At 40.7% G+C, this 22,667-nt stretch overlaps 1 protein-coding gene across 2 annotated transcripts in view; it reads left to right on the top strand.

Moving 5' to 3' along the window:
• The window catches only part of KNDC1 (kinase non-catalytic C-lobe domain containing 1), a 1,471,539-nt gene that overhangs the window by 865,485 nt on the left and 583,387 nt on the right, over positions 1-22,667 (top strand). For both annotated transcript variants that reach the window (XM_044056877.1, XM_044056878.1), the window contains exon 17: positions 17,290-17,702. In XM_044056877.1, coding sequence (XP_043912812.1) covers positions 17,290-17,702 — 413 coding nt within the window. The remainder of the gene's footprint in view (positions 1-17,289; positions 17,703-22,667) is intronic.

The following is a 22,667-nucleotide window of genomic DNA, read 5'->3' on the forward strand; positions in this document are numbered from 1 at the left end:
CTGCCATAATCCTGTATCACTAGACTGCCAGTCACCTGCCATAATCCTGTATCACTAGGCTGCCAGTCACCTGCCGTAATCCTGTATCACTAGGCTGCCAGTCACCTGCTGTAATCCTGTATCACTAGGCTGCCAGTCACCTGCCTAATCCTGTATCACTAGTCACCTGCCATAATCCTGTATCACTAGACTGCCAGTCATCTGCCATAATCCTGTATCACTAGGCTGCTAGTCACCTGCCATAATCTTATATCACTACCAGTCACCTGCCGTAATCCTGTATCACTACCAGTCGCCTGCCGTAATCCTGTATCACTAGGCTGCCAGTCGCCTGCCGTAATCCTGTATGACTAGGCGGCCAGTCGCCTGCCGTAATCCTGTATGACTAGGCGGCCAGTCGCCTGCCGTAATCCTGTATGACTAGGCGGCCAGTCGCCTGCCGTAATCCTGTATGACTAGGCGGCCAGTCGCCTGCCGTAATCCTGTATGACTAGGCGGCCAGTCGCCTGCCGTAATCCTGTATGAGTAGGCGGCCAGTCGCCTGCCGTAATCCTGTATGACTAGGCGGCCAGTCGCCTGCCGTAATCCTGTATGACTAGGCGGCCAGTCGCCTGCCGTAATCCTGTATGACTAGGCAGCCAGTCGCCTGCCGTAATCCTGTATCACTACCAGTCACCTGCCGTAATCCTGTATCACTAGGCTGCCAGTCATCTGCCATAATCCTGTATCACTGGGCTATGAGTACAGTAAAAATTGTACAGTGAGAGAAACTGTCGGGGGGAAAAGAGAGAAAAAAGTAATCTGGATGGTGTAGGTAGTGTAAGATAGGGGTCTGTGGAGCCCTTTTCCCTAGGGCACCAGTTGCCTTTCTACATTTTCTGTTTTTGCTCATTCCTATAGATGTGTTTTTCTTTCTGTCTCCTAAATACTTACTTTTTCACTCTGAGTTTAACAAACTTTCACAATTTTTGCTTTGTGGTGCAATAGATTGAACACCTGCCTCATATGTACCTTGTTCTTCAATCTGGTTCTCAGTTCACAGACCTTCTCCATAGAATTTGCTACATATATATATATATATATATATATATATATATATATATATATATATAGATATAGATATAGATAGATATAGATATATATAGATCTATATAGATATATAGATATAGATATATATATAGTGCTTAACTATAGATTTTATTTATATATATATATATATATATATATATATATATATATATATATAAACTTTGGAGTTTGGGCTTAAATACACATCAGGAGGTGTAGGTGAAGCCCACCTTGCAAAAGAATGTTTGTGTTTTGTGACCTTGGAAGTTTTGCTGTTTTTTTATTAATGACCTCCCAAGGTGCTCCCTGTTTTAGGGTCAAACAGCATGTGAATTAACTGAGGTATCACTATAGTAAGCTATCTAAATTGTCTGTTGAGCCAGCTGACTCCTTTGTGTCTCATGCAGCTTGAATTTGGATACTTGTCTGCTGTTTATCAGAAATGTGCAGTGAGGGATATACATTCATTGTGAGCAACAGAAGTTTCCAGGATGCATTGGTACCTGAGCTGCCAAGCCAGCTTCATAAAGATGTCAGATATACATATTAACAATCCTAGGGCTATACCCAAAGGCAGTTAGGTTGTCCATGTCCTGATAAGGGACATTGTATGAAAAATGGGAAAGGCTTTCGAAAAGCACATTGTTACTTTACATCAGCGAGTCAGCTGGTGCTGTACTTTATTAGAAAACTTTTACACGGAGTTGTCATGATGTGTGACAGTAGTGCACAACCATTCTTTACACAGTACTGTTGCACTGTCTGTCAGCTACATGAAAGTGTCACGTGCAGAGAGCCTCAGGAAAAAAATAAAGTGCTAATGACAAAGGGTAAACTGCAAATACTTTAGCTAATCTTGTGGCATCAGATATATCAGACACATTTATATTTACATGTGATTGTAAAATTCATCTTTCCCTCCTTTCATGCTTTTACCCTTGTGTGCTTCCATGAATGATCTCTCTCACTCCTTCCAGCAGTCCTTGATAGAAATATACGCCCATCTCTGAAAGAAGGATTTTCCCAGTTCGAGTCGTTCTCTTCTGATTGGTCCCTGTGCTCCCTTCTCCCTCCTCTGATCGTCCTCTTTCAGACGACTCTCTCACATCCCCATGACAGTGTTTTATGCTTTTATCAAACGACCCTTTTCTTGCTTCGGAGAAAAGAGCCAAAGCTCACCTTATCTGATGCATATTTTCTCACATCCTGTACACCCTGCAGTCTTTCTCTGGACTCTCTTCAGTAGCAGATGCCCGTTTCTTTGTCTAGCCCACTGAGCTGTACACAGTACTCATGGGTGTGGCCTTGCCAGTGTTCAGTAGACTAATATGTTTATCTTTGTTTCTGGTATATAAACCTGATGATATAGCCCAGCCTTCTGTTTGCTACTACCAGTGCTCACTGTGCTAACAGTGGTCTGAGATAGGTGATCTTACATTACAACATGTTTTCTGTGGCCAAACTGCTTTGCATTTGTTGGTACTAAATCTCACCGGTCACATTTCTGCCCATTTGGTCAGCCTTTCTAGATCCTTTCTTAGACTTCCCCCATCCTCCTCCTCATCTACAAAGATGTTGGTGTCATCATTTGGGAGACTGATTTAGGTCCCCTTTGCCTTAGACATGCCTGAAGCAAGCACAGTGAAGTGTCCAAGTCCTAAGACTGATACCTGCAGGACTCCAGTAGTTACTTTGCTTTCAACTCTCAAAATAACTTTCTAAGGCTTACTGTTCAACCATGTAGGTTGCTCTGTCTTGGTCTTTTCTTTATTCCCCCCATCCCCCTATGTTCCCTAGTAGCTGCCTTTACAGGGCAGAATCAAGGCTTTGATGAATTCCACACAGATCATACGTGGTTGCACTTTCTTAGAAAGACCTTCTACTATTAAGACATGAATTGTCCTAGAAAGACCTTCTATAATTCAGACATGAAATTAGAACTGGTCTGACTGAGTGCTCCTTCAGACTATGAGCCCAAAATTAAAACCTACTTCCAGTTGATAACATGTTGTGCTTAGCATTTTTCCGCATGAAATTATATTGCTCTGACACCAAATGCCGTATAACACAGCATGTTATTCTAAATCTAATATACAAGTCATATATAACAGACTGCTTATCAGATAGCCTCAGTGATCACTCACCAACATTCCTACTAAAAAAAAATACCTATACCAAGCTAAACGTGTAATCTACCATCAATTACATAAAAAACTAAACTTTAACCCACTCACATTCATCTCATCCCTCAAAGAAGTTAACTGGCATCCCCTAGAGAATGTAACTGGCATTCTCTAAAGTACCTCAGTCTTGATGACGCAGTTGAATTTTTTAATACTAACTTCCTGAGCAACCTTAATTACTATGCCCCCATAAGACTTTCCAGAACGAAAGCACAACCCTCCCCATGGCTACAGAAAACTACTAAGTCAGAAATGAAAAACAGGGATAAAGCCTGGGAGCACTGGGGCAAAACCAAAACCCCCTCAACTAGACAAATTCCTAGAACTACGCAATAGAGTTAAAAAGCTAAGAAAACAGGACAAATTCCAATACTACCAGTCCCTAGACTCCTCCCAACACAGCCCCAAACAATTCTGGTCCTCCATAAACTCCATCCTCCACCCAGGTAAAGTCAGTACCCCTCCTCCTAACATCCCTCACTCCTCAGAAAATATTGCTACCTCATTCAACACACACTTCACATAAACCATACTATCACTAGCTAAACAACACAACCCCCCTCCCATCCAACCCACACCTTCAACTAGTAATCTCCCCACTGCCTTCTCTTTTTTTCCTGTACCTACCTCCAACATAAAAAAAACTCTAAACTTAAGCCCATCAAATTAGCAGCAGACAACCTCCAAAGTGAATACCTACAAATCGCAGCTGATGCTCTGGCCTACCCAGTATCCATCTTGATTAACCGAGCTCTGTCAGAAAGTTATATTCCCACACTGTGGAAAGTATCACATATAATTCCCCTCCAAAAGGGCGGCCCCTCCACAGAACTAACCAATTACCGCCCCATAGCTATTCTCTCTCCACTCTCCAAAATACTAGAGAGATGCATACATTCTCAGGTCTCAGACTACCTCCTTACTAACTACCTCCTTTCCAATACTCAGCATGGTTTCCAACCAAACCATAGCACCACCACTGCCTTACTCTCCTTTACTAACACTATCCTTCAGCGTAAAAACAATGGCTATCTCTCCTCTGCTACTTTCCTAGACCTATCTAAAGCATTTGACATGGTCCCACACCAACAACTCATCTCTGTCCTCAGTAACCTATCCTTCTCTCAATCAGTCACCAACTGGTTTCAGAGTTACTTGTCTGACCGCCAACAATCCATTGTATGGCAGAATGACACATCTCCCCAACTACCTGTCTCCATAGGAGTTCCCCAAGAGTCCATCCTTGGAAACCTGCTCTTCTCTGTTTTCACCAATAATCTAGTCTCTGCCACCAAACATGGCACACTCTTACAATACACAGATGACTCGTCTATCGTCTGCTCAGCCCAGTCCCTACCCAAACTGCAAAAAGTCACACAGGAAGCCTTTTCCTCTGTTGAAACTTGGTTATCTGATGCCCATTTAATACTCAACCCAAACAAAACTAAACTACTCCTCTTCCAACCCACCAAACATGCTCAAAACAACTCTCACTTTAACATCACAGCAAAAGACAACACCACTATATACCCAACTGAACACACCAAATTGCTAGGAGTGGAAATAGGCAATAAACTAAAATTTGACATTCACATATCCATGACCATAAAAAAGTCCACAAAAAACTAGGAGCGTTATACAGAAATAAGCAACTTCTCACCAAAGCAGCAAAGATTTCAATAGCAAATTCCCACCTTATCTCCACCCTACTTTATGCCTCTTCAATATATACCAACCTAAGGCAATGCGATCTAAACAAGCTAGAGACCTGCTACAACAAAATCGTCAAATTCGCCACAGGGGCATCCTACCGTAGTCACCACTGTCTCTCACTTGCTGAACTGGGCTGGCTTGAACTCCCTCACCTCCTTCAATGGTATCAACTATCACTCGCCCACAAACTAGTAAACCATCCACTAAATGTCCCGTCCCTCCAGAATCTACTCCAACCCTATTGCACCACCAGACCACTAAGATCCAGCAACAAAAATCACTTGCAGATCACTAAAGCCAATAACTCAGTTGGTGAAGCACTATTCTATTGTGCCATAGCCAAATTATGGAACTTCCACCCACAATTACCTACGTACCATCATGCACCCACTTCAAAACTTTACTAAAAGCACACCTAAAAACATGCTGGCTATGCCCTTGTAACTCCCACTCTATCACCCACCCCATCCAACCACAACCTTTCTTTCCACCCCACTAACTACCTCAGATGCTCATAAGCCTAGTACTTATTATACAGCAGGAACTTCTTATTGTAACATTTGTTAATGTCTGTTATGTACTTTGCAGATAAAGATTCTAGTTATCTACTGATGTACTATGTTCTTCATCTGTAAATATGTTTGTAATTAATTGCTATGTAAATTGTTAATTGCTATGTAATCCAATGTAACTACTGTCTGTTTATTTTAACTGTGGAGCTTTTCTCCCCGGGCCTCCGCTGAAAATGGACCTACGTCCAGTCAGACACTCCCGGTCAACAAATGTAAATAAATACATGGAAATTTGTATCAGTGTACAACTTAAGCTAAAAGGAAGATGCCCTACTACATCTTCTGCTGATGTCCATATAATTCCGTGGGCAGTGCACTGTACATGAATGTCGTATTAGACAGTAAAATGAACAATTTCTGCAGTGTGACTACATTTGAGTGTCCATGTTGTATTTGTCTATCTCTGTGCATGTAAATGTATATGTGTATATGCTGGCATAAATCCGTTAAATGGGTTGTGTCTGTTCTTTGTGCTGTAAGTCTTCATTTTATTGCATTTTGTCAAGTCATGTGATTGGCAGCAATGTCTCACTGCTTACCTTTTAATGTGAGAACTTTCACCGGTCTTCAGATTTGTGCGTTGCCGGATTTAGTATAGTTAATATTTTGGAGTGTGAAGGAAGCAGTCCTTTGCATTGGGGAATGCAGTACTTATTGAACATTTTTACACTTCATTTTAAATTTCAGTGGATGAGAATACTTCATTCACATGGGGAGGAAGAAACGTAAAGCAAATACATAGATCACTTCAACAGTGTCCAAGCAGGTCCTCTCCACTAAAGAGAAAGTGGCTATTTTAGAGGACAAAGAGGACTGGCAGAAGTGTATTAAGAGGTTAAAAATGGGGCATTGTATAGTACAATAAACATACGGTTTAGATTGTTTGTGACTTAAGCATCATTTACTCGTGCTCAGTATTGAAGGTCGGCTTTCTATCTTGAATTTGTATGTATTTGTGCAGAAATCCCCACACTTTTATAACTCAAGATCTAACATGGATTCCGTCAAGGCAGTGGGTCAGCTACTGCTATATTCTCTGATTGTAGACTCAGGAAGCAAGCAAGGAGACAGCCATTTATTGCTTCTTTCTCCTGTCAACAGATTCCATTCAGAGTTTTAGCTGTCAAATTACAGGTTCAGTGACTCTTGATTCATCAAACTGCAGAGTTCCATATATATATATATATATATATATATATATATATATATATATATATTTGCGTCTTTCGGCTTTTCCCGGTTAGGGGTCGCCACAGTGGAGCTCCGGTCTGCTAATGATTGGTAGTGCATTTTTACATACCAGGTTACAAGCCCTGACACACAACCTTCAATGAAGACACGCCCCATTCACATATGCCTCCACACAGAAATATATATATGTGTATATATATATATATATATATATATATATATATATAGAGAGAGAGAGAGAGAGAGAGTGTTTGTTTATTGATATTTGTTGACCGTGAAAGTCCACTGGGTCAGGAACCCATTTTCAGTGGAGGCCCGGGGAGAAAAGCTCCACAAATAAGATGTACATTGTTAAAGGAATTAAACAATTTTAACAAAGCAAATTATACAGGTTAAGCAGTACAACAGGTGCTAGTAAAATTGACAATTACTATATACATATACATTAACAACTGACAGAGTATGTAATACATATACTAGGTGCAAAGTTCAAAAAATGATCATATGATTTATCAAGGTGTGTTCAAAAGAGCATTTGAATTGATAGTGTAGATAGGAACAGTTGGATTGTAAAGGTTTGTTAGGAGGAGGGAGGATAGTAGTACAACAGTAATAGAAAAAGAAAAATAACATGATATTAAGGTATTTGTATATTTGACATGAAGGTAAGAAAAGTTAAAATGAGCTCGAGTTAGTTGGGAGGAATCAAGGTAATGTTGGAATTCAAGCCAGTTTAATTCTTTACAGGCTTTTGGCAGTGGTGTGATCAGTAAGGTAAGCCAGTTGCAAATTTGGCAATTTTATGGTAGTATGACTGGAGTTTATGTTTAGGAGACTGGTGGACATTGGTGAAAATGGGGGCACCGTATAAGAGGGATGGGAGCAGGAGGCTATTGACGAGTGTCTTTTTGGTGGACTTATCTATGTAACGTTTGTGTCTATAGAGTCTGCCAAATTTAATGTGTTTGTTATTGTACTAAGTATGTGTTTTTCAAAGGTAAGTTTGCCATCTATATTAATTCCCAATAGTTTTGCGTATATTATTATTTCAATGTGTGTGTTGCCGTATGAGAGAATGTTGCAGTCTTGTAAGATTGGTTTAGTTGAGAATAACAATAGCTTAGACTTTTTTAGGATTAAGTAGAAGTTGTGCGTCATTTAACCAGGTTTCTATGGATGTAAAGGCTTTTTGTGTTTAGTAGGTTTTGGAGGTTGTTGGAGGAGGAGGAGGAGGAGGAGGAGATAATGGTGGAGTCCTCTGCATATTGGATGACCATACTTTGAATGGAGGCAGTATATAGATTATTTATGGAAATATTAAAACAGGAGAATCCCAAGAATAAACCCTTGAGGAACTCCTATTTTATTAACTAGGTATTCAGATAGGGTACCTTGCTATCTGATGCATGCTGTTTATCAGCTAAGTTGTTAGAGAACCATGTGAGTGTGGATTGCGAGCATCCTACTATTGATAGTTGATCCAACTATTGGAAAGTTGATCCTACTATTGATAGTTGATCCAACTATTGGTAGTTGATCCTACTATTGATAGTTGCTGAAGTAACTCAAGATGTGACGCCGTGATGAAATGTCTTTGATAGGTCTAATAGAATTGCTAATGTTAGTCATCAAGAATCGTGCGTTTTGTTCACAGTGTCTGAGGGACAGAAGAGCAGTGATGGTGCTATGTGCTGGACGAAAAACACGTCTGTGCAAGGAGATTATTTTCAATGATATATTTTATTAGTTGTGTGTGAATACATTTCTCCAATAGTTTGGATAGAGGGAAGAGGATAGAGATGGGTCAATAGCTGGTCAATTCATTGGTTTTGCCACCTTTCTGCAATGGAGATATTGTGGGATTGTTTCCAGAATTTGGGAAGATTGGATTCTGTGATGGATCTATTAATGAGAATGCTGACAGGGTAGGCAATTGCGTCTGCAGCACGTTTGTGATATTCTGAAGGAAAGCTATCAGTGGATAGAGAGCAAGGTTTTCATTTTTAAGAAGTTTTTGCACTAGCAATGTGGGAACTGCATGGAGAGAGAAGAGGCTTGTAGGGTTGTTTACTGAGGTTCCTGTAGGATGGGAGTTTTTTGCATGGAGGTTTGCCTGAACTGCATCTATTGAGTTTTGATGGTCTGTGAGGCTGGAGTGGGTATTAGGTGGAGAGCTATTTATAAGGTTTCAAATACTATTGATGAAATGGGAGTTAAGCATTTGAGCTATTTCATGTGGTTCTTTGTCTGGTGATGGGTTTTCTGAGGTTCCAGGATTAAGGCATGAGAAGATGGATTTCCAGAATATATTAGGGTTATTTTTCTGGCTGGATAGTTTTTGAGTGAAGTATTTTTTTTTTGCTATATTCTGTAGCTGTTTATATTTGAGTTTGTTGGCTTTATTTTTATGCCATTCTTTCCAGGCTCAGTCTCTGGAGAGTAGAAGTAGTTTGGTGGCTATAGTTAACCAAGGGGCGCATAGCTTACCTTAGTCCTTTTGATTCGGATGGGGGTTAAGCTGCTAAGGCTATCTAAGAAGACTTTATTAAAGTGACTTAACTGCTTCTTCCAAAGGTAATGCTTTTAGTGGATTCCCATTCATGGATTTTAGTATATTATTGAATATCTGTTGTTTAAAGTTAGCTAGATTTCTGAATGTTTTCTAAGTATGAGGTTTCACGTCATGAATGGGGGCTCTGTAGGTATATACGAGGAGCAATCACTTAGGATGTTAGGGAAGGTACCAGTGTCTGAATATTTCTGGAGGTCTGTGACCAGGATCCAGTCTAAGTTTGAGCAGCGTTGGTTATTTTACATTCATATAGGGCTGGAGATACGTTGTGTGTAGCCATGCAGATTTATGTTACTTATAGGGGAGTCCAAGATTAGATCTATCCAGTTAATGTTAGTATCACCTAGCATGACAGTTTTGTTGGCTAGATTTTGGGTTGTCCAAGAAAGTCTTCTAATATAGGGATATTTTGGCCTGGTGGAATATATAGAGCTACAATGTTTAATTGTTTGGAGTTTATTTGTCAGGTTGCTATGAGTAGTTCAGTGCTTTGAAAAGATGGGACAAATTTAGAGGTAAGGCGTATTGTTAAATGGTTATGGTATATTAAGGTCATACTGCTACCTTTTTTGTGTGTTCTGTCAGTTCATAAGATGTTGTATCCTGGGGGAATGATTTTGCTATCTGGAATATGAGGTTTTAACCAAGTTTCAGTTACAGCTATTCTATCAGGGGAGTTTTTTTATAAAAAGAAGAACGAGTGAACATGATTGGTGCTTCATTAATTAATTAATTGTATATAAGATTGTTTATTGACCAAGTCACATGTACTATCTGATGAAGTCTCGGTGAAGACGAAAACGCATGATGTTCTTCATCTCACATTGCTGCAGTCCTTACACTTGGGTAGTCCGCTGTCCTCGGTCGGCCCGAATATCAAAGTATAAGGCTGACGTCGGTCAAGGCACATTTGACTGACATCAGGATGTCAGGGTACAAATGCGCATGACCGACGTCATATCCTCAGTCTTTTTTGCCGCATGGTCCGATGCAGAAGCAGCTTTGCAAGTGCCGGTTGGCGTTCTGAAATTTTTCGAATTCGGAGTTTCAGACCGAGTCAAAGTTGGCTAAGTACCCCGTTGGGGAATATTTTAGTTTTTTCTTGCCTCAGTGGTTTACCGGATGTCAGAAAAAGTGAATAACTGTATTTCTTGTGGGAAACAGATACCGCATAGAGACTACCATACTTTGTGTATTCCTTGTTTAGGGCCTGAGCACGACGTTGTTGGGTGTCGCTCTTGTGCTGGATTCAATAAGCGCACTATTAAGAGAAGATTAGATTGTGCCAGGTTAGTCTTCGGGAAGCGGTGCAATTATAAAATGCCGTTGGATGCTCCGACGCCCGCTTCTTCGAAGAAGCGCAAGGACAAAGCTGTTAAACCTAGGTTAGAGGAACCGTCAGTACCAGACGCCGGTTCTTTAGAGGTGTCGGTGGAGCCGGTGGTTCCACCGGAGGTTTCTTTGGGATCCCAGGGAGAGACTTTGTTATTGCAGGATGTGGCCTCTCAGGAGGCAGGCCAGGCTGATGGGGCTTCTCAGGTTACTATACTCCCCTCCCTGCCTAGGGTGGTTAGGCCCTCTCCTTCTGTTTCCAAGGCTTCTCCCAGGGGCAGGCCAGGTTTAGCTTCAGTTGGTGTTACCCCTAGTTCTTCAGGAACTGTGCCCAAGAAGCATATGCTTAAAATGGCAGAAGATTTGATTACTTTGATTAGGGTTCTATGCCCCCTCCTGATAAGAGACCTAGGGTGGAGCCTGAGCTAGGGAGTTTTGAGCAGGCTTCAGATGTTTCAGAGTCTTCGGCTGAAGACTTGCAGGAGTACTCTCCTTATTCTGATTCTGATGTGGATGATTCTACTCCTTCTGCTTCTCCTCCTGAGGATTTTTCTTTCAGAAACTCTTCATTCCATGAGGGAGCATTTTAAGTGGGAAGGTCAGGACTTCTCTGATTCCAGGAAAAGGCTTAGGGAATTTTTGTTTTTACCCTAGCATAGGCCTTTGGCTATACCTCCTGTTTTGGATGTAGTGGAAGATGTTTTTACAGAGGCTTCTCTTAATCCTGATTCTTTGCCTCCTGCTCCTGTTAAACCGGATAGGTATTACAGGGTGCCTGAAGCTCATAAGTTTCTTTTTAAGAGTCCTAGGGCAGACCCAGAAACTGTTAGCCAGGGGCCTAAAGGTGTTAAGGCTTATGTTGTAAAGAATCCGGTTCCTGCAGACAAAGAGGCCAGGGCCTTGGATAGATGGGGAAAGAAAGTTTATACTTCTTCCACTCTTGCTATGAGGGCTTTGAATTGCCAGTTTCACATGTTGAAATACCAAAACTATCTCCTTTCACAATTGAAGTCTAAGGTTGATGCTCTGGCAGAAGGTATTGATTGTAAAGAGTTGCAAGATTTAGTACATGTTTCTGAACAGGTGGGTAAGCATTCTTTGCAATGTGGTTTTGATGCTGTACAGGCCTCGTCTAGGGTGGCTGCCACTGGGTCAGTTCTTCGCAGGCACGCCTGGCTGAGGGATCAAAATTTGTCTGACCATGTTAAAACAAGGATTTTAGATGCTCCTTTACAATCTGACGTGTTGTTTGGTTCTCCTGTTGAGGCAGTTTTAAAGAAAATGGAGGACAAGGTTAAGTCTATGCAGACTGTTAAAGATTTTTTGCAGGTCCAGCCTCCAAAGTTTAGTAGAAATTGCCCTACTAAGGGGTGGACGTATCCTTCTTATGATTCCCAGTCTAGGGGTAGATCTAGACGTGGGAGGGGTAGAGCTCAGGGCTCTTTCAGGCCTAGAACAGGGAGTTCTCTTGCACAGTCTTCAGGTGAGGGCAGGGGTCAGTCCTTTCGTAAACAGACCCAATGACCTACCTTTTCAGCTGCCAGAGCCTTCTCGTCTGGCAGCACCTTTGGGAGGAAGGTTGGCACTTTTCAAAGAAAATTGGAGTTTAATTACCCAAGACAGATGGGTATTGGATATCATACACCACGGTTACAGGTTTTATTTCCATACCTTGCCTCCTTTCAAAGGCATGCCAGACGTTCCTCCTCAACAAAGAATAGAGGCTCACAAGCAAGTTTCTCTGTTACTCCAAATAGGGGCCATACAGCCGATCCCTATGCCAGAAGTGGGCCTAGGCTTTTATTCTCGCCTGTTCCTAGTACCAAAGAAGGGGAACACGTGGAGACCAATTTTGGATTTATCTATCCTCAACACTTATCTGGACATTCCCAAGTTCAAAATGTTGACGTTACAGCAGCTTTTACCTCTGCTGGGCAAAGATCATTGGATGGTAACTTTGGATCTCAAGGAGGCTTACCTTCATGTTCCTATCAGACTAAGTTGCAGGAAGTATCTGCGTTTTCGAGCTGGGACTTCTCACTATCAGTTCTCTGCATTGCCCTTTGGCTTATCTACTGTGCCCAGAGTGTTCACGAAAGTTCTGGCTCCAGTGATAGCTTTCTTCAGGCTAAAAGGAATACAGATCTATCCTTATTTGGACGACTGCCTGATTCTGGCTCAAGGACGGGAAGAGCTTCTTCATCATTTGGAATATGTGATAGCAGTGCTAAGATGCCTGGGGTATTCTGTGAACGAAATAAAGTCCAGTCTAGTACCCTCTCAGGACATGTGCTTTCTGGGTGTGAGACTGAATACAGCATCCCAGATGGCCTTTTTAACCCCGGACAAACAAAAGAGTCTTTCCCTTTACTTCCATCAACTATCTCATCAGTCCGGGCTGACTGCAAGGACAGTCCTTCAAGCCTTAGGGTTCATGGCATCTTGTATTCTGGTGCTTCCCAATGCCAAACTGCATATGAGGAAGCTGCAATGGTATCTCAAAAATGTATGGACACAGCACTACCAGGATCTGGACACTGTCATTCAAATAATACCTTGCATTCAAAAGGAATTTTTGTGGTGGGCTCAGGAATGTCACCTAAACAAGGGACTCTCTGTGACCCGGCCAGAGGCGAGTCAGATTTTAACGACAGATGCCTCAGACAAAGCTTGGGGAGCTCATCTAAATGGAAAGTGGATACAAGACAAGTGGCCTGCCAGACTACAACATCTACATATCAACCTGAAGGAGATGTTAGCAGTCCAGTTTGCATTAATAGCTTTCAAGGATTTACTTCTTCCAGGGCAGGTGTTGATTCTAACAGACAACACAACTGTCATGTGGTACATCAACAAGCAAGGGGAACGCATTCTTATCCTCTATGCAGGCAAGCAATGATTTTGTGGGAGACTGCTCTCAGTTTACAGCTCAATCTTCAGGCAAGGTTTCTGCCAGGAGCACAGAACTCCTTAGCAGATGTGTTGAGCAGACGAATTATGGATCCCCACGAGTGGAAATTGGATCCTCATGTATTTCAGAGATTGACAGTGTCATGGGGAACTCCAGACATAGATCTGTTCGCTTCTCCACTAAACCATCAGCTGCCAAAGTTTTGCACAAAAAGGTTTCATCCCACAGCTTGGAGAGTGGATGCTCTTTCCTTCAATTGGAGCAATCTTCATGTGTATGCCTTTCCACCTCTGCCTCTCCTCCCAAAGGTACTTCTAAAGATCAGACAGGACAAGCCAAGGATGATTTTAATATCTCCAGATTGGCCTCGACAGCACTGGTACCCATTACTGAGAAGTCTGGTACGGAAGCCTCCATGGCCTTTGCCTTCGATTCCACACCTGTTGTCACAGGAGGACAGCCATTTGCTCAATGTCAAGCTTCACTCTCTGCACCCAACAGCCTGGCATATTCTGTTTTGAACCATAGTGGGCCTCCACTTCCTCAGCAAGTTTTGAATGTTATTTTGGAAGCTAGAAGGCCTAGTACAAGGAAAGTGTACGCAGATAAATGGAAGAGATTTTTATTTTGGAGTGCAGCAAAAGATTTTGATGTTTCTGAGCCTAATTTGAGTGTGGCTCTTCAATATCTTACTGAGTTACTGGACAAAGGTTTGTCTTTCTCTTCTATTAAAGTTCATGCTGCGGCAATTTCGGCTCACTATGATTGTGACCCACCATTGTTTTCTCATCCTTTGTTCAAGCAATTTCTTAGAGGGGCAAAGAATATAAGACCCCCACGAAGAGCTCCTACTCCTGCTTGGGATTTCAATTTTGTGTTGGAGAAACTCACTCTACAACCTTTTGAGCCTGCAGCTACTTCTGAGTTGAAATATTTATCATGGGAGACTGCTTTTTTGTTGGCCATTACCTCTGCAAGAAGGGTTTCTGAATTGCAGGCCCTTATGGCGGTTGAGCCTTTCTTGATTTTCCATAAGGATAGGGTATCTTTACGTACTAATCCTTCCTTTATGCCTAAGGTGGTTTCTAGTGTGGCTTTAAACCAAACTATTCATTTGCCTACTTTTTATGCAAATCCCCAAAATAAAGGGGAAAAGATTTTGCACACTTTAGATGTACACAGGCAGTTGCGTTATTATTTGGACAGAACTAAAGGGTTCAGGCAGTCTCAGCAGTTGTTTGTTTCTTTTGCTTTGAGTTCTCAGGGCAAGCCTGTGTCAAAACAAACTATTTCTAAGTGGATTGGGTTTTGCATTGCTTTCTGTTATTCCCATCATGGCAAGGAGATTCCAGCTGGGATTAGGCCTCATTCCCCTAGGGCTACTGCCACTTCGACAGCCTTTTTGAGGGGAGTGGCAACCAAGGATATTTTGGAGGCAGCTACTTGGAGTTCAGTGCATACTTTCTCTAGGCATTATCACCTGCCACTTTACTCTAAATCCAGGGCTGGTTTTGCCACTGCTGTTTTGCAGGGCATTTTGGCAGCTCCTGCTTCCTTGTAGTTTAGCCATCCTCCCTTACCTCTGCTTTGGGATTCTACCCAAGTGTAAGGACTGCAGCAATGTGAGATGAAGAACATAGTACAGTTTTGTACCTACCATAAATGTAGATGTTCGAAGATCCACATTGCTGCAGTCCAATTTACCCTCCCTCCTTCCCCTCTGTAGTTAGAGGTGGTTGTGTGGGTTGGGTTGTAAATATTGTGTATATTGTATATATTGTACATATAATTAGTGCTAGGGTGGTTGGTTGGTTGTTTGCTGTCTTTTGGTTTTGACCTTTATTTTTAGGGTCTTCTGACATCTGGGGCAAGAAAAGACTGAGGATATGACGTCGGTCATGCGCATTTGTACCCTGACGTCCTGATGTCAGTCAAATGCGCCTTGACCGACGTCAGCCTTATACTTTGATATTCGGGCCGACCGAGGACAGCGGACTACCCAAGTGTAAGGACTGCAGCAATGTGGATCTTCGAACATCTACATTTATGGTAGGTACAAAACTGTACTTTTTTAATAGCGTTAATTTTACTTGTATCTAAGTGTTTAAAGTGTGTAGCATTCGATTTCTCCTGTGACTTTCTTGTTTATTTGATTTATTCTATCAGGGGAGTATTGTGACAGCCATGCATAAAATTTGGTACTTTTGTTGCAGATTCTGCATGTGTGTGTGTGTGTGTGTGTGTGTGTGTGTGTGTGTGTGTGTGTGTGTGTGTGTGTGTGCATATATATATATATATATATATATATATATATATATATATATATATATATATATACACACATACACGCAAAGATGCTCTTTGTACATGATGAACATTGTAATCAATTTGACTGTTACAATTTTTTTTTTTTTGCTACATAGGACTGAAAAGCCATTTTAAAAATAATTTTCTCCTATCGTACAGGTTTTTCAGAGTAAATAAAATGGTGCCAGTCATGTGACACATTGTAATGTGCAATAACGTCCCAGCTGTTGCTGAAAACAGTTTTTCATCTAAGTCTGCCCACAAGTATAAATAAATAAAGCCAAATAAAGTAATAACCATAATAGTCAAATGGTATCAGAAATACTTGGTCTAGGGACCTAAACCCCCTTCTGAAACCAACAGAATGGCCTGGAGGACAGGCATATTTTGTACAGGATACCGCTACTGTAGAACAGACTCCCCAGCCAAATAAAACTAAGTTCATCCCTGTCCATGTTCAAGCACACTTAGATTCATGGATGGGAAACAGAAAATGTACTCCAAGGGTGCCCCTTGTACTACTAATGGACTGATGGAGCTCCTAAATGCTTTATCCCATACATGGGTCCCCTCAAATTATCTGTGGTATGATCCCAGTTATTCTTATTAAGGGTAATATATAATTATTGACCATGGGGAAGGGTAAGGTCAGTCTATAACCAAATGGGATAGGTTGTTTCAAGTGTAGAAAGGGGAACTGGCTGGGATTAAAATGGCTTGCAATTGCAGCTAGCCTAATACTTACCTATGGACTTGTAGTAAGAAAGACAGGGAAGAGAGACATAGAAATAAATGTGTATTTAAGCCCTGAAGAATAATGTGTTTAAAATCTAGAGAGTGAGAAATTCACTTTAAGAACTCATGCTCTGGAATGATCATCAGATGGATGTAAAGTATATGCTTGTATTTAATGAAAGTAAACAAAGAATTACATTTCTGAAACAAAAGCAGGTGTAGAATTTGTGGGAGGTAGATAACACACTGGCCATCACTGGAGATTTGGCTTGTTTATAATACGTCTTCCACTCAGATGTTCAGATTTTGGACAGATGGCCTTCACATGTTTTCGTATGTTTGCTCCATCCCTTTGAAAATGTTAACTTATTTTAAAAAAGTTTTGAGTTAACAGTGCCAACTTTATTAAAAAAAAGTGTCCCCTTATTAATGTTTGCTTTGTCCATATCTGGATTTAAAAACTGGGCAGTATTATTTGAACACAACAGCTTCAAAGAGGTGAAGCATATTTTTATTAGTGTTATCACTAGTTGCTATGATGATAAACATTTATTGATGAATAAGATCTTATATTTTTTATTATTTTATGTGGTTTCTGACTGTTAAAGCTTGCAGTGTTCAGAATGCATAATGACATGTAACAGCTGAATTAAAACTTTGCATGTTACTGAGCTGATATTTTGCATTGTGTGTCATGTGTTTTAGAGGAAGAAGAAGATCTTAATGTAGACACAGAAGATCTGCCGCAAACCATTGTATCGTTTGATGAAATGGACTTGCCAGACAGCATTTATCTGCCCCAAGGAATTGAAGAGTCTTCCCCATTCAAGACAAAAGGAAAAACTTCCATTAGAAGAACTGCGTCTCTCGGCAGTGCTCATCACTGTAGTCCTAGCTCTTTAGAGGAAAATGATGTCACAGATCTCAGCAAAACACTGACAATGTCAGAACATCAACACCCTGTGTCCTCTTCATCAAAAAGGAAACGGAGATGCAGTCTAGGATGGAGAAGTGCATTTTTTGGTCCACAGATTTTTGATCAGGAGGTTCAGAGTTATGTTGGAACACTTGGACGGTCAAAAGCTAGTGACCCATCCAACATGGATTCCAAAATTCAGGTTAGTACAGCATTGGCAAGCAGTGTGTTTTACAGTCTGCACATATATGTAAAATTAAGTACACATTTACACAAAAAAGATAAGATTTCATTATTTTGACTTTAAATGTCTATTTAAAGCACCTTTACATTATTTCCATTTTGAATTTGTCACTAATGGCTATTTTTAATTTTTTGATTTCTGAATATGTTATTCACTCTTTTGAAGTGCTTAATTATTACTTACCAGGAAATTTAGAAAAATAACATTATTTCATTAATTCTCTGATACATTGTTCAATCCTATTCAAGGTCTGGGAGAATAAGGAGCCTGTCCTAGGAGGCAGTGGTCATAATGCATGGGAACAGTCATCTCAAACCAACACACACACACACACACACACACACACACACACACACACACACACACACGTGCCAGTTTAACTGCCTGCATATCTTTGGGAAGCAGGAAGAAATGAGAGAGGTTGTTAAAACTTAACCTGGACAAATGAGGATATGCAGAATCAATAGTGGAGACATCACCAGCAGCTAAAATAGACACTCAGGTGGAGTGTCCCAGAAGCACTAATTGCTGTACTGTACGGCTGCATGACATCTATGAGTGCAGCAGAAACTGACAGTACTGTATTACTTCAGACTGTCTACTACAAAAAGACTTGACCGATGCATTTACTTTTTCTACTGTATTATATTGTTGAACTAAGTTGTTTATAGTTTAAAATCCATTTTTTTCTCTTTGCAAGCTACAGTAAAATATTGTGTTCAGTGCTAGTGCCACGGGGTAGAGGTATAAAACCATGACGATGGCCCAGGTGACCTGTGTTCAGTCAGCAGCTTGAGTGTCTGAGTTGTTAGCAAGGGATGACAGGTATGTCAAATGTGAGGTGGGGGGGATAGCAGGGATGGGGGGGGTGCAAAATTGAGACAGAAATTGTAGTTAAATTTCCCTGGTGGAAACTGGGAGAACAGTAGTGAAGTACTGCCACAGGGTGTGCAAGGCTGCTGATGTCAGCCCCTTGGGGAAGTGACAGGCCGTCAAGCATTCTTACTCTTTGCACATCCTGCCTTCAGGATGTTAGTGGTCATATGCAGTGATGAGGATAAGTAATGCAATACTCCCATGGCAGTAATATTACACTCTCGCAGGACACCTCAATCTCCTTGCCAGCCCCGACAGTAATTTAGAACAAGTCTAGGGAAGTCAGGATGGGTAGATAGCCTCTGTTTGAGGCAATGCTGTACTATCAGCTGATGGCCAGCAGTGTGGCAGCAGGACAAGAGAACCAAAAATAATAGGTTTGATGCAGGTTTTTGGTGGAGGCAATGGTTATTAAGAGGAAGCCGTAATCCAAATGAGGTTGTAAGATATCCTTGCCAACTACAAACCCTGCCTCAGGAATAAGGAATATGGGAAGCTAACAGCAACAAGAAAATGTCTATGAAAATTGTTTCTGAGGTCATTGGTATGAATCACATGGATAGCAAAGGGTCAGCATAGATTCCTAGGTATCTGATGGCTGTAGACATTTCAACGTCTTTATTACCCATATAGTACACTATCTTTAGATTTTTTTTCTTTAATATGAGCATGTTTGCGTACCTCTTTTAAGTGCTAAAGGGATCTCAATGATAGAAATATACATTTTCTCATACAGACCTTGTTTTTTTCCTATAAAAATACCAGCCATTCCCCAGAGCTTGCCAATAAACTTTTGCTACTATTAAATCATTACTCTTGTAGATGTCTGTCCAATATAATATTGCTACTGAAGAGGTTACCCATCTTTACCAGATCCAGTTAACATTTTGTCTTAGTCTTCTGTTCAAGAATCTGGAATACATTACCTTTTATCACTGGAATTTGAGACACCAGTTTTAGCCTAGCTGACAAACCTAAAAGCAATTTTTTTTGATGACCAAACAAATAGAAGAAGAGAACAATGAGCTAGAGAGAGAATAGAAACTGTAACAAAATGGAAATATGTTTCATTTAGACACTGATATAACATGACAGAGATATTAGCAGTTGATTTTCTATGAAAGGTTGCCATAAAAAAACTGTTCTCATGAGTTCCAATCATTGCAGTGGAAAGATGCAGGATAGACCCAAGGAAAATGGAGCAAGAGATCCACCATTGAGTCTTACAAGGCTGGAAATGTTGACGGTATTAGATATTATTTGTGCTAGCATGACTGGATGAAGTTCTGTAAATACTTATAATTCTAAATTACCCTGTGTTTATATATATGCCAACATGACTAAGTATAATTTTGTAAAGTTTTTTTTTTTTTTTTTTTAATTAATACTTTGATTTAGGTAAGACATTTAAATCAAACATTGTTCTTCAGGCTGACCAAATTCACATGTTTAAAAAAAAAAAAAAAAAATTCTGAATGTAGGTTATTCCAGTCAGCTGACCTAGATGTGATGCCATCGTGTGCCAGAGGTAAAAGGAATAGAATCTCCCCAGCAGCTGTTCTCTTTACTTTTTAAAGTCTGATATGAGAGAGTCAGATTCTCAGAGCAGCTTCCTTTGACTAAAAACAAAATTCTGCCATAAAAGCAGGTTCCTGAGTCTGTTAAAGTTCAGTAGTTGTTCAGTTGTCAGCTATTTTCTAGATCAGTAGTTATCACTGTTTGTTTTCCAGAGTTGTTCAGCAATAATATTAGGAGTTGTTATTCCAGTTGCTGAGGAGTGGACAACAACCTGAAGAGTGGGCATAAATTATTATCTTGCCTGGCAGAAGTAAGAGTATTATCTTGCCTTGCTGGGCTAATTAGATTAGAAGGTTCATCTTTAGACAGGGTACTGTAGTTAGAGTTTTTGTACAATTAGTGTGAAATCTATTCTACAATGTTATTTTAAAATTCCTGTGTGTGAAACTCTGTGGTTTATTGGAATCGGTTATTCAGTGTATACATGTTTTTAAAAAAATATTTATTATTACATATTTCACTACCTTTTATTGTGGCTGGTTATTTAATAAGTACTTTTAGTAACCTGAGAGTGTTTATGCTTATCATGACAACACCAGGAGCACTCCAAAAAGCCTTACTACTTAGATTACAGGCTACAATTTATATCAATATTTATTTTACCCAATATAATTGAACACCTCTTTTGAAGGGTATTGTGGTATTTAACTGGTGGCAGTCATTACCTTGTAATTTGGGAAAGAGGACATAGCAAGTACATCTGTGACAGTCTTTCCCAAGAGTGTTTGTATGTGTGAATATCAAATATTTAAGAATGAGTGTGTCAAATACTTAGAACTGGGACACAGTGTTCTGTAGTGGTTAGCGTGAAGACTCATTTGGGGACCTGGAGTGAAGCATATAGTCCAGTCCTAGGTTTGGAGCCTGTTCCCAGTGTAATCTTAGGGTAAACTGTATATTTCTATCCCTGCTTTCAGTGACACTTCCTTACCAGAGACAGTGGTAAGGATTGAGGCTACTTGGCTACTACCCTGAGTTTGTGAGGTCATCACATTATTTTAATTGAGCTTTAGTAGCCTGTGGGTAGTTGTCATTGAGGTGTGCCCTCTTGACTGCCACAAGATAAACAGAGTTTCATTTCACAACAGTTCTAATTATTTTTAGTCAGTTTAGTCAGGGACAGTAGGTAAAAATGTCAGCAGAGGATTATGGCAAGCTAACCAGGAAGCAGCTGGTCACTGTATGCAAAGCCAAAGGACTGGTGCGTGCCAACCTGAATAAGGAAGCAATGATCTCAGCCTTAGTTGAAGCTGCAGAGCAGACCAGCAGCTCAGAGGATATTCAGTTTGGTGATGGGGATAAGTAACCTTCCTGGACAAGACAGGTTATCTCTACTTCAGAGGACTTAACAATTTTTTGGAGTTAAGGAGACTCAAACTGGAAGCTGAGGCAAGAGAGAAGCAGTGCCAGCATGAAAATGAACTGTAGATCAAGTGTTTGGAGATGAAAGCTGAAGAAAATGAGAGGCAGCAATGTATAGAGGCTGAGGATAGAGAAAAGCAGCATCAGCATGGAAAGGAGCTTCTAACCCTTCCACACATCATGAAGTTATTGGGAAAGGGAATGACTCAACCCCATAAGCCATAGAGATCAGTACACTTTTTCCTTAGTACAGGGAGGGGAGATGACTTTGATAGTTATTTATATAGTTGAGAGGGTATATAATGTTGACCAAGGGCTCTGGGTAAAGATCCTGGCCCCCTTACTCCATGGTAGAGCTATTAATGCAATTACTATACTGTCTGATACTGAGTGTTTGAATTATGTTCATGTAAAACACTGTTTACTTGATTGTTTTAAATTAATTCCTGAAATGAAAAGTCTAGAAAAAATGTTCATGAACATAGACAGAAGGCAGATGAAAGTGTATGTGATTAAATTGCTGGTTTAAGTACTTTCTTTCACAGGTGGATGTCAGGACACCACTTTTGAAAGACTGGCAGACCTTTTGTTGAGGGAACAAGCTCTCAACACTTTGCCTGAGGATGAGTATCTGGTTGGCAGACCGAGAGTGGAACTGGAAAAGGGGATCTCTACTTGGCAAGTAGGATAACACTGCATAAGAAAAGGATACCCAGTGCTGCACATGGACATAAGGGAACCCATGGGGGGCAGCCTAAACCACCCTAACAGAGTTCATCAGTAACAGGGGAAGCCACTAGTTCAAGTACACTGTCAGGATCAGGGATTAGATGTTTCAAATGTAATCTGAGGGGCCATGTAGTATACAAATGTCCATTGAAGCAAAGCGAGAATCAAAAAGTAAGGGAGTCCGCAAGTAGGAATGATAGAATGTCAATGGTAAGCTGTCTGGAAACAACAGAGGTGCCAAATTAATCACCAACATTTGTATTCTTACTGGAAGGAAGACAGACCACTGCTAAGAGAGACAGTTTATGATATAACCATTGTGAGACCTGCAGTGGTTAAGCCAAAGCAGTACTTGCTTGGGCAGTTCACACCAGTCAG

Source organism: Protopterus annectens, chromosome 14.part0 (assembly GCF_019279795.1).
Source record: "Protopterus annectens isolate FY-2018-M chromosome 14.part0, PAN1.0, whole genome shotgun sequence".
Lineage (NCBI taxonomy): Eukaryota > Metazoa > Chordata > Ceratodontiformes > Protopteridae > Protopterus > Protopterus annectens.